A 13,200-nucleotide genomic window follows, 5' to 3' on the forward strand; every position below is an offset into this window, starting at 1 on the left:
TCAACCACTTCGGCTAAGAGGCGGGGCATTTTCTGACACATCTCTCTCACCCACAATGTGAAGCCTAAGTGTTATATAGTGATGTCATTATGTTACAGAAGTAAACAAAGGAGTCCAATGGAGGCATCTCAGGCCGGGAGTGTGTGCACAGAAACCTTTATAACACACTACAGGACGGGGAAACCCCCAACAAGCACAATAAGGCCTCTCTAACATAACAATCACTAAGGATAATATGTTTAAGACCATTTTAAGTACATTTGACCTGGAAGGGTTTGTTTAAAAGCGTCTAACAAATAAAATGTAATGTCATTAAACTCTGTATTGAATTGTAGGATTGACAGCTGCACAAAAGAGTCCTTGAGGGAACCATAATTAATCATGAGACTGTACCTTCTTGTAGATGGCAATAATTCATATCTGCTATCTTGGAAGAAATCATAAGCAACAATACCGAGTGATTACTCTTTGCAACATGTACAGTATTAGTGTTTATTACGAAAGCTGAAATGCACATTTAACTCAACATCATGTGTGTGTGTGAACAGATAGTGTCCAGACATGTGTGTCATAATGGCCCTTAATACAAAGTCTTGGTAAGTGACGGATAGAGATTATTGCCCTCGAGTTTAAACAGTCATAGTAATAATATCTCATCTCTAAATAAATATCTTTGTTTTTTTTTTATCAATTTGTCTTTACACATCGTGCCTGTGTCATCAAAAACAATCATTTATAGCGGATACAGCAGTGTAGTCATGAGGAATGTAATGACATCTTAAATTCTACATCCAAGACATCTGTTTTAATATAAAACATTGTTAATAGACTTATACGTGTGTACGAAGAAGTGCAGCTTCATTAATAGCTTAAAACATATAAAAGGGAAAAAAGCATATTCGCCATTATTGAGTGTTACAAAAACAATTCTTACGTAACCAAGCGTAATACACCTTAAGGATGGCTATACCTAGGAAGTAGTCTTGGCTTTTTTGGTGAACAAATGTACACTTACAAGTCTGGAAACCCAGCCAACATCAAAAGTAATGGGCACACATAACTCCAGTGTGTCCCTTGCATGTTTTCATTACATCAGAATCAGAGGCCGAATCATAGTTTGCTAAGAAAATAGCATTGTCGATAAATACGGCTGAACATAAAGAATAATAATTAATTTATCAATTATTTTCATGTTTTTACAGATGTTAATAACATTTTTTTTCCAATCTGACTTTAATTACAGAATTCTGTCTTTTGTTGCGGCCCTAATCCGCTCCCGTACGATATTTAGTCGACCAGCAGCCTAAAACACAAACAATATTTGCAATACCTTGATAACAAATCAGCATGAACTTACATCTGAGAAGCCGATACCGAACATTTTGTACACATTTCATTAAAAACGACAGTCACCAAAGTTGCTCAATCATTTTCTGTCCGATCTAAATGTTTCCAGCTGAATTACCTTCGTGTTTCCTAAATAATAGTCCGGGATCGTTCAGAAGAAAACGTTGCTTAGCCCTGTTCCATGAATGTAATGATAACACATGTCAGGCACACACTGGGGTTAGTGCATACAGAACAATACACTGCGGGGTCAACTGGGTTGTTCAAACGTCTGTGTCGAGGGGGGGAGGGAAGTCCAGACACGGTGACAGCGAGTCCTGGCTGTGTGTGGAGCTAATCCCAGTGTCTGAGTCTGTGTCTGTAATGTCTAGAGGCGACAGGCTGTGTTTGAGTTTCACTGTCTGAGAGACGCTGCACTGAGTCTCACTTTTCAGAGGGGCGACACTGGACTCCTCCTCTTTTCTCCCGTCCCCAATTTGCATTGAGCTCAGCTGAGCAGCCAGCTGCCAGCATTCCTGATCCTTGGAGACCAGCGTAGCGTCAAAGTACTTCAGCTGCTTGTCTATTTCTGCAGTTTGGTTGTGAAGGGCAACGCCGGTGAAGAGGCTGTGTTTCACTTCATCGTGCAACCTCTCGAGTTCAGCGGTGTAGAACGATTCGTCGGTGTCCGAGGGGGTCCAGGAAGCAGCCGCGGCTCCTTCCTGTTCGCTGTCCTCATATTGGCTCAGAGGGAAGTCGGCCCTCCGTAGCTCAGAGTCAATGTCCCGGGACAGCTGGAGGATGAGGTCCTGGTGCCTTTGAATCTGCAGATCAAGCTGTTCCACGCCATCGCTCGTGTACAGGTACTCCTGCAGCTGCTCCTCACTGTGTGCCTCCGAACTCTGACTTGAAGCCGGAGCCGATGAACTCTCGGCTTCCTTCTGCACCTCAATCTGCTCCACGTCCAAATCCAGATCCCTGATGCGCTGGATCTGCTCCCGGATGGTGTGGTCTTGGTTGAGAATGAGCTGCACCATCCGGTCGACCTCGTCAGAACCCGGGGAACTCTTGCCCCCCTTGTGAATCTTCTCCAGTTTCCGGAACGCTTTCTTGACCAAGCGCTTCTGCCTCTCCACCGGCAGAGGCTGGGTGACCTGACCGTGCTCCCATCGCTTTGGCTTGGCGCCCTTTGGCTTTCCAGCCTTCTTGGCGGGCTGAGGCACAAAATCGCTTATTTTGACCAGCGTAAACTGGATGAAGGGTCTCTGGTCGCCCCAGGCGTACCAGAGTCTCAGGATTCGGGTGAGAGGAGGCAAGGCTCTCTCAAAACCCTTCCAGCGCTCCACCAGACAGAAGTCTTTGGGTTCCCCGTGCAGGAGCCTCTTGCTCTCTGGGATTGACTTGTGGTCATCGAGCAGCGCCTGAATCAAATCTTCACATGTTGTGTGTTTGGTTACTCCACAGACAACCTTCTCCTCTTTGCAGACCGTAACCTGAATCTCCTTTCCTTCCACAAGTTCGGCATCCTTTGTCCTAGTAAAGAAACAGAGAAACAATGGGTTTAGCAATCTTGACATTTTGAAGTATTAACATATACAGCAGATTTTAGGGAGCCTTTTTGTAATGTCATAACCCCTTCGTTCTTCTCCCAATTCCAGTCTGCCGCTTTGCTTTCATTTGTATAATAAAGCCAAAACATTGTTGAATAAAAAACATTTTAAGAAATCATCATTTTCATCCATCTTGTCTTCACAAGCACTAAAATGTAAAACAAATGTGCTTTTAAAGTATATTACGCCGGGTATTATACGTCGTAATAGCGCAACAAATAGTAATGTTGCTCTGATACTTGATTGGTCGACACAGACTGACATATATAACAACTTTTATCCAAAGCGACTTACAATGAGTACATTCGACCAGGAAGACACAACCTTGAAGAAAACAGAATCATAAAGTACATCAGGTTTCATAGAGCCAAGCATTTCAAGTGCTACTCAACTGGCTTTAGGTAAGCCAGTCCTTTATTAGTATATAAGTGCTCTGTTAGCAGTTCTTTGTTAGTAATTCTATCGCTCGAGGTGGCGTCGAAAGAGATGAGTTTTCAGTCTGCGCCCGAAGGTGTGTAAGCTTTCTGCTGTCCTGATGTCAATGGGAGCTCATTCCACCATTTTGGAGCCAGGATAGCAAACCCACGTGTTTTTGCTGATGGGAACTTGGGTCCCCCTCGCAGTGCGGGTGCAGCGAGCCGTTTGGCTGATGCAACCATTGGATGGATTCACAAGAAAGTTATTTACAGATGTTCAATGCCCCGAGAGAAAAAAGCCTACTTATTTTGGTAAAGCCCTGACTTCCATATTTTGGGTTTTTGCGAAATGTCCGGACAAATGACCAATGGATCGCATTCAATCTGGTACTTTTTACGACCAAATATCTGCATATCTGCAAATTGAATGATATAGCAGTCAGCCTCACTATTCTTTACTAAATGCTAGAATGCTAACAAACAAATCTAAGGTGGTGAACATAGTAAACATATACCTGCTTAACACCAGCATGTAGTCAGTGTTAGTGTATTAGCATGCTATCGTTAAGCTAAATGAGACTGTAGTGCGTCTCTTGTTTACCTTCCTTCAGATAGCAGACGTAAGAGGTGACAGGAAAGGAGGGGGAACAGAGAGGGGATGACAAGCAACAAAAGTCATCTGACAGACACAATCAAATTGGCTTTACCATTGCATAACTTTGACAATTATATTTATTTTAACAACTTCTTTTACACAATGTTCTGTTCAAATGATTCACTAGCTGTAAACCGAAGTTACACAGCTGCAGTTTTAAGTACACTCCACGCATATTCATGATTTAGACAACACTTAGTGTCAGTGTGTTGTATATTTTCTTAAATATATCTTACTTTGATGGTTCTCTATCAGTAGAAAACTACATTTGCTTCCCGGTTTGATTATGTGAGACGGACTCATCGTCACAGATTATAATTTATTGGTTGAGTTTTTAGATATTTAAGCCCGAGGCCCCATTACCTTTTCACCTGGACCATGAACTTGCTAAAACATGTACCTAAGATGGGCAGACGATATGGATTTGTTACATACTTAATGAACGGCCAGCAATATCCGAGACATAATATCCAGTCATTAAATGATATGCACCGGCAATGCAGACACCCACAACATGAACAAGTAATCAAATAAGTAGATAACTTTTGAAGGCTTTTCTATTTGATTCCAAGATAAACAATGATGTATCATGTTATTATTTATATAAAAGATAACATGTTTAAGTGATTAATTAGGTTAACTCTGATGTGCCGTAGCTGCCAAGTTTCTGTCTCACATTTAAAGTTAAAGCCTACTCTGAAAACAAAAAGAAGCGATACTTAATACTCCCATAATTACAGACAGTTCAATCTCAAAGAAACCAGAGAAGGATTAGTCTTATGATATCACCAAGAGACAAAGACTTAAACTCTCCCTCTTACAGGGAACTGCAGACGGGTTGCAAAACCGCAGGCCGACATTCCTTTACCCCCCCCACAGGCAATACATGAAACTGCAAACAGTAATAAATCAGATTTAAGTGCATGTAATCCTGGTTAATGTGGACTTTCATAAGCAGTCCAAAAAAGGGATTTCACTCAGAAAATCGACGGGGGGAGTTTATCTGTAGCTCAGCAAGATGGTTGTTCACATTATCTGATCAAAGTGGAAAGAACCCACAAGGCCAGAAGTTTGTTTAGCCAATAGTTTCCAGTTGGTATTTCAGCTCAAAGATTATTGGAAGATACAGCACATTTACAATCATTAGGGTTGGGGTGACTCTAATTATCGTTAGCTGTTGCTCTTCCCCTTGGTATCCATGCAGTAATGGTTTCGGACCTGAACCTTGCATCAGGTTACTCTCTGTCTTTATCTGTGGAGATAACCTTGGCGGACTGAGCCCACATTATCCACCGATCGTCACGAGGGTGGACAGAAATACACATCCCCTGAAGATCAGATACGGCAAGTGAGATGTATTAAGAAGTATTCAAAGGGGGAAACTTAAATACTGCATGTATCTCACTTTGCTGATGTTACAGTCTGATATCAGTGTGTGTTGGTTCCCACGGCATGAACACACACAACTGGTGCCTTGTTGAAACTGGCGGTGAATAAGGTCTCAGGAATGCGATACGTTTGCAACAATGCGACCGGCTGGTTAATGGTTATGGAGACCCTTGGAGAAGAGCGAGGCAGAGCAAATACCTGAGCTATGCGTTGGACAAACAAATCTAGCAAGCCTCAAGCGATCAAAGACAACAACCCCAGCGACTTTGACCGCAGAGTTTTAAACTACAACTGATGGAAACGCTTAATCTGCTCAGGAGGGAAACAGCGGGGGGACATAGTGAAGACCACACCTGTAGAATATAATGCAATCCATCATAACAGCTCTGCAACCCTCAATAAGTACATCATTGTTGAATTCATACAATGTCATAATAACCCTGTGATATCGATACAAGTTAGATTTCTAGAAATAATGACAAGCATAAGAAAAAAGGAAAGTCTACTATAAAGACTGAATATTTCCTTATTACTGTATCTGAGTTTTTAATGTGAATTGTTTTACCTCTTCAAAATGTATAAAGTTAAACAATTTAAAGAGGTTAACAAGTCAAATAAGGTGAAACTTTACCCAATTAAATTGACTTATTATGCTGATACACAACTGCATGTTACAGATGAGGTAGTTTAGTACTTCATCATAGAGTAGCATATCCTTCTCTATCATTTCACTCAACTAAGTGGGATATACATAACACACTTACTGATTTAATATGTTACATTTGAGTTTTTAGCTACACCATTTAAAAGGCTGCATTAACAATCGCAATTACGGTTATTTTATAATCTTCCCACCTGTGGATAGCTGTAATGAGGAATACAAAATATAAAGGGCTTTGTTTAAAGGCGTGAAAAGCCAAAAACTATTGATGCGCTACATTGCAATAAATGGATAGAAGATTGGTGAAAGAATACATGAGGCAAAAGGGAGGAAAAAGGAGGACAGGAGAGGCAACACAGAGCTAAGGTAGCACATAGCCGATACACATCACTGGATCAATGTGAAGTACACACACTACACTAGGGCCGCTCGAAATCATAATCTCGATTATTTGGGTCAATAATTGATATCACGATTATTAAAAACGGTTATCAATTTACTTTGAAAACATCAATTTATTGGAGAAAAAAACAGTTAAGTATAACTTTAAGTATAATTCAACTGAAAAAAAACAATTAAAAAAAAAAAAAAAAAAAGTAATAATAATAATAAAAAAATAATCGTTTTATTTCAATTAGGTTGTTTTCGTAATCGTTGCAAGCCATAATCGTAATTGCGATTAAAATACGATTAATTGAGCAGCCCTACACTACACCGGTCTGTGGTCATATCTGAACCCGCAGGTGAATAAACAGACAATTGGATATTTCAGAAAGCATGACCCAAGCCCTCAGCTGTGCAGGAAGAGGGTACAGCAGGCAGGGAAACACCTGCACTGGTCCTGGGCCACAATCACCAACGCTCACACAACATCCTGCCACCACAGTTCAATAGACAGAGGGAGGAAGGGGAAACATGGATTTCATACCGGTGGTCACTATGGTCCGTTTTCAGCTCCACGCGAATGTGAACAAGTGTTGACAAATCTATGTCTGGAGATAAAGTTATAATGTTTAGCAGTGCTAAAAATAAGCTGCTGCTGTGACTTGTCAATTATTACATGACTTTCATGACAGTAGATTGTCAGCAGGCTAGCTAGCTTACCAATGTAGCTGAAGGCTAGTTTGGCTGTGAATGCTGGAGTAACTAAATGCCACATTTTGAGGTGCTTCCAAGAATGCTAGGCTTCATAACACGGCCTCTGGTTTATTTCTTTGGATGACTGCTACGTTTTCTTATTACCTCCGTCGACCAATGAGAATCTTTCAGCGTTAAAAAAACATGATGTGCACTAGCATCTCTCACGTTATCAATGTTTATTTTCAGAGGACAAACATTTTATTGAGACAGTTGGCGTCAGTGTTTGGCAGTGCAAATATCCCCTCTGACGTTATCGAGTCAACACTCTGGACAAACACAGATACTGCAGGCATCAGTGGGCTGACTGCATCACAGCTAATACTGAGTGTTCATAAGGGCTGACACTATGGAGCCATTTGATATTCATAGTTTGGGACTAAGCTGTGGAACCAGGCGCAATGAGTGAGGGCGTCCGTATAGGGAAACAAATGATGAAGACAAATCTGAAATGATTCCAATTGAATAACAGAGATTAATAGAAATGCTTACTTATGAAGTCACAGTCAAAGTAAGGATGCATGCTACAAAGGACGGGTTACACCTCAACTTCTCACACTTGAGTGAACCCAGGAAACTTGAGCGAAGCCGTTTGACCTCAGTTTGAACTTACAAGCTAAGATCCCGAGTGAGACAGGAAAAACCCAGCACTGGCGAACCGTGTCTATCACAACTGGACCTTCTGTCTCGAGCCAGTCAACTAGCGGGCCTTCTAGAGCAGTGTTTCTCAAAGTGTGGTCCGCGGTGGTCCGTGAGCGCCCCCTAGTGGTCCGTGAGTATATTGGTAACATTTGAAATTTGAAATAAATAAATACATTTAAGTTTTCCGCACTCTCGTGGGAATATGTCCGCAATGGAGCGAGCTTACATTTAACTTTCAATTGCATGATATAGCCCAGCGCAACACCTTCAAAGCACATGTTGCCACCTGTTTGTACCATTTCCAGGCGATTTGTAATATGAAAAACTATGTGATTTTGGATATTTGTGGAGTTAGGTGGTCCGCGAGCGTTTTTTTATTAGTTAAGTGGTCCTTGGTATGAAAAAGTTTGAGAAACACTGTTCTAGAATACCCTGGAACCGAGGGGAACTCTGAAAGAACACGCCCATTGGCTACAAATCAATATCTGATTGGTTGATCAAACTGTCAGTCCAAACGTACGCTCTCATTCAGTGCAACGGCCAGGGCATTCGATCAAGGATGTAGAATACCTTGGTTGAAGGATATTCTACCCAGAGACCCAGAACAAGATCTGATTGGTTGCTTTCTTTTCTAACACAAAACCACTGAAATGCGAAGTGCATGGACCGAGAAGGACAAACAAATCAACGTAACACTGTAATATTACAGATCAACAACACGGATACCATTCTCATTTATTTATATACATTTTATTTATATAATTAAATCGATTTTTTGTTTGTTTTATCCGAGTGTTCCAGGGCGTTCTCTGAATACCTTGAAGGCCCTGACGGTTCGCCACTGGAAAAACCACATTCAAATGATATAATTTTTCCGCATACGTTTCTGCGTAGGATGATTACGTTACAGCTCCACCATGGTGGCATTGCTCTCACCTATTGTAATACTCGTAATGACAACCGTGTAGACATGAACAATTCCCTTTTGTGTAATACATTTGCAAGCCACAAGTTACCGCATGCTGGCGGTTTGAACAAGTCATAACAAATGACAGGTTTACAGTTTTCCAGTGCCTCAGCGTGTTTTCTCAGATCGATTGTGATAAGATTATATGATGCAGATATTTTAAACAGAAACAAAGGTCGGATAGCATATCATGGAATTGAACCTGTAGCCATTTAGGTCAACAGGATTGGATTTTCCTTGCGATGGAATAAACATTTAGCTTGTGGTGGTGAAATGATAGGTTAGCTGTAAAACAATTGTAGATTATAATTGAAGAAAAACATGATAACTGTAAATCATTCCTGAGGCGAGTTGTATAAAGGGTTGGTTCACCAAATACACAAACATATTTTCTTATTTACAACTAGTTTTGGAAGCTTTTCCTGTTTTTTCTCACATTTTCGGATAACTACAGTAGATCTAAAATGTCCGCTGCCAGCTACAATACAATCAAAGTCATTGGGAATTTGTTTGCGGTGTTCAGAGCAATTCAAAAAATAAAAATAACAGATATCTCTGTGAGACTTGAACTAGGCGCACGTGTTTTGACATGCTGACGTGAAGGTATTTACCAAATTCAAATGTGACAAGTATGACAGTTATATGTCGCAATTCACCCTGAGGGAAAAATGACTGTTTTGTACAACATTGCTTCACAATCTTTTGGCTGTTGAGACATTTCACGTAAAACCACAGATGACAGCCTCGTGTCAGAACTACTAGAACAAAAGTCAAGGGATCACTGAAGGTGTTTGAGCTCATCTATCAAATAGTTGTTGATATATATTAGTTTGGACCAACGTGGTGGATCAACAGACCGCCATTCACTTTCATAGAAGCACAATATTAGTTTAAAGAGGCCCTATTATGCTTTTTGGGTTTTCCCCTTTCCTGTAGTGCAGGGGAGTCAAACTCAAATACATAGTGGGCCAAAATAAAAAAATGGGTAATAGTCGAGGGCCGGACTGGTTCAATGTTTATCGCAAAACTTTTTGAAATGAACTTATTGCACATATTAAACCTGGAACTAACAAAGCTTAAATTATTGCCTATAAAAACAACATTAAATAATCAGTTGCATTCATTTCTTATGGCTCTATCTGCAGCTTTTCCGGAGTCATTTCTTATGATCACATTTCCCCACAGGACAACAACAGCTTCAACAAAACTATTTCCGTCAAGGAACAAACCAAACCTGCCCTGCTGTCGTGAGAGAGAAAGTGCAGAAGGAAACATCCATTGAACTCAGTGTGCTGCTCTGAGATGCTAGTTCAGACACTTGGCATCTCATCTCGGGTGCAAGGTCATCAATGTTTGGGCTCAGGCTCTGAGCGGAGGAGACCCTCAGGATGGAGGGAAGGTGTGCGTGCAATATACCGGCGGGCCAGATCTAATAGTAATTAGAAATTATCCTGCGGGCCGAAATTAAATCCACCACGGGCCTGATTTGGCCCCCGGGCCTTGAGTTTGACACATGTGCTGTAGTCCGTTTTAAAGGTCGTCGTGCAAAGGCTCAAATCCCAATGTTCCTTCTCCAAACAAGATGTATAGCAAAGTGTTTAAATGGTGTTTCCGCTGGGTGGTTTGTTTACACAGAGAATGTAGTGGAGCAGATAGGAGACAGGAGATCCGTCCTCCCTCTCTTATCAGAACGAGGATGAGGGACCAGGAGGAAATAACATCACTTTTTCTATCTCAATATGTTGATCTCTGGGATCCCACTCTGATAGGCATCTGTGAACAGAGACACAACACACCCCTGTCCTCCTCTTCCCCTTCCTCTGTGATACCACCCACCCCTCTTATCTCCCCTCCCCCTCCCCCATGCATGTCTGCGAATCACCAAATGAGCTATTGCTCAGTGAAGATAAATGGCTCACCCTCTTTCCAACACAATTACCATCATTTTATTGTTTGCTGTGGCCTGCTGATTTGTTAACCAAACCACTTTGGCGGCTAATTGGTCCGGTGCACATCACTGTCGTGCTGCTGCATTGCTCTGGTCACACTTGTCACTGGCTGGCAACCATTTAATTCCAAAGCATTTGAGAACTGTACGTGCTGGTTCACTAAAAGACACCAGTGTGACACACGGGACTCCCCGATGACGCCTTTAATGAAGAGAACCGAAACCCATATTGACAGCGATAATCAACATCGCGTTCATTCTGAAAGTTAGACAACCACATCATCTTGTCATTCCTTGGCAGCTCTGAAATCAAGCGTTTGACATATCTACAGATCTAAACACTTGAGGTAATTATAGGTGCCGCTGGAGTAATTACTACACAGCATGAAAAAAGAAGACATCGACTGGAGACAGCGTCAGTGAGACTGTTTGAAGTTATCAAAGATATTTCATCTCAGCGCTGTGTGTGATGTGATCTGTGGGTGCCACTGTCAAACAACTTAACAGCAATTTAGTTTAAACGTTTGTTTTACTTTCTGAACTTAATCCAAACCCGTCCCGCTGAGTTTGGTGGTAAAGAAGTCTTAATGAGTGAAGCGAATGTAAAAAAGTTCTTTACCCATAATTGAAACCGTTCTGATCCAGACTTGGCGTGGACTGCACCCTGTACGGATTGACCTAATTACAGTTTACCAACTCGACACAACACAAGTCTGCATTCAAGAACTCACATAGAATTTAAGTGACAAAAACAGAGGACAGATTGTGTGTCAGAACATTTAGGGAGGCTGTGGTGCAGTGGGTTGTGCGTTGGTGTTCGGATCAGGGGGTCACAGGTTCAAGTCCCACTGCAGTCGTTGTGTCCCTGGGCAAGACACTTCACCCCAAATGGCACAGTATTGAGTATGTAAGTCGCTTTGGATGAAAGCGTCTAACAAGTGACATTTAATTTCCTAATCCTTTTAGAGCTGATCCCAGCAGGCCGATCAAAAGGCCGATATAACCAGTAAAGGGAATTGCTGAAGTGAATTATACAAGTGTTGTGACTTTTCTTTTGGTCTGGTGTCCTCGATGAAATGTGTATTAAAACATCTTTGACATAATTACAGAGCAAGAAAAGGTCCTGTAGTTTTATGTTCAGTACAGTGTACTATGACAAGTATACACACACACACACACACACGCACACACGCACGCACATACGCACACGCACGCGCACACACGCACACAATACTTCCTGGTTGATAAAATAAGGCTTCAGTGATTAAAACACTAATTGATTTAATTTATGAGAAGTTGTCAACTATTTTACTAGTAAATGTTTAGCTTTAAAAGTTGTTGTCCATGTTATCACGGCAGGAAATGCTGTTTTCTGCCATTAAAATGTAGATGTGTTGCTTTTCTCTTTTACATCATAATAAAACGGAATATATTTTGGGTTTATGCTGATAAACAAGATATTTAAATAAATTGCATTGGACTTTTTTTTAATCACTTAATATTCCTGGGAGGTTTTTCGTATCCCCCTGTGGTTTCTAATGTTATGTAATGATGCACTTGGGTCTATTTGATGTCCCACAGTATCAACGTGTAACTATTTGCTTACTTTGATTGCATGTACTGTATAACTAGACATATGACTCGGATGTGAAAAACTAAACTGCCTTTAAAGTTTAGCCCCTCTTGTGCAGCTCACTCCTTAATCGATGCGCACTGCGTTGTGCGTAATCTCTCCCTCCTCAACTACTTCCAAATGACAGAACTCGGTAAGAAAAACTCACACTCAACAGGTTTCCCGTCTAGAAACTTAAATCTCGCCAAATTACCTGTTTTTCTGACGAGTTTTCAGGAAGTTTTTTCCAAACGGAGCCATGTCTCAGCAGCGCCACAAAACTCAGCAGCAATCCGAAAAAAGCGTTACAGTCCCCGCATGGCAGGACGCGGGACACTTTGAGCAGAGATCCTGAAAAGTTGAAGAGTGCAACTCTGAACGCCCCACCGAAAGAGGGAGGGAGGTGTTTCCAGACTGACAGATATTGGTGTGTCTCTGCCCCCTTCCACCTGCAGGGACAGCCTGACACACTAGTTTGAAGTGTAGTTTAAACTTCCGCCTCTATCTACTTGTCTTTCATCCTTTCTTTATAACTAATGCTGTTGATGTATTGTGATTTCAAGGGTGTCTAATGTCATCTGTCATTTGTGACTGTTGATCAATGGGGACTGTTAACGACACTACAGTATAAACAAATGAACTAAACTAAACACTGTTCAGTAAAAACGATAAAACATTGGGGATAAAAACTAAAATAATTAGTTCAATATGTTATCCTATTTGTTTAGGGGTGGGTAAGTTTACCTACCCCACCTTTAAGTGAAACATTCATAAAAAAAAATCTAAATAGTGAAAAATGTAATATAAAAACATTTCTAGTGTGAACCAAAATATAAT

At 41.2% G+C, this 13,200-nt stretch overlaps 1 protein-coding gene across 1 annotated transcript; it reads right to left on the bottom strand.

Moving 5' to 3' along the window:
• Positions 1-478: 478 nt before the first annotated feature.
• rassf9 (Ras association domain family member 9) lies at positions 479-12,752 on the bottom strand. The gene is made up of 2 exons (XM_034085983.1): positions 12,578-12,752; positions 479-2,859 (listed from the first exon to the last, which is right to left on the bottom strand). Exons 1-2 carry the CDS (start codon positions 12,622-12,624, stop codon positions 1,611-1,613), a joined length of 1,296 nt encoding a protein of 431 aa, XP_033941874.1. The 5' UTR covers positions 12,625-12,752; the 3' UTR covers positions 479-1,610.
• Between the last annotated feature and the right edge of the window lie 448 nt (positions 12,753-13,200).

Source organism: Pseudochaenichthys georgianus, chromosome 6 (genome assembly GCF_902827115.2).
Source record: "Pseudochaenichthys georgianus chromosome 6, fPseGeo1.2, whole genome shotgun sequence".
In the NCBI taxonomy this organism is placed as follows: Eukaryota; Metazoa; Chordata; class Actinopteri; order Perciformes; family Channichthyidae; genus Pseudochaenichthys; species Pseudochaenichthys georgianus.

Excerpts from the sequence above, each read along its gene's own strand:
- rassf9 (XM_034085983.1), bottom strand. The coding sequence starts at position 12,624 with ATGGCTCCGTTTGGAAAAAACTTCCTGAAAACTCGTCAGAAAAACAG. Across the intron at positions 2,860-12,577 it reads AAAACTCGTCAGAAAAACAG|GACAAAGGATGCCGAACTTG; the intron begins GTAATTTGGCGA and ends TTTCTTTACTAG.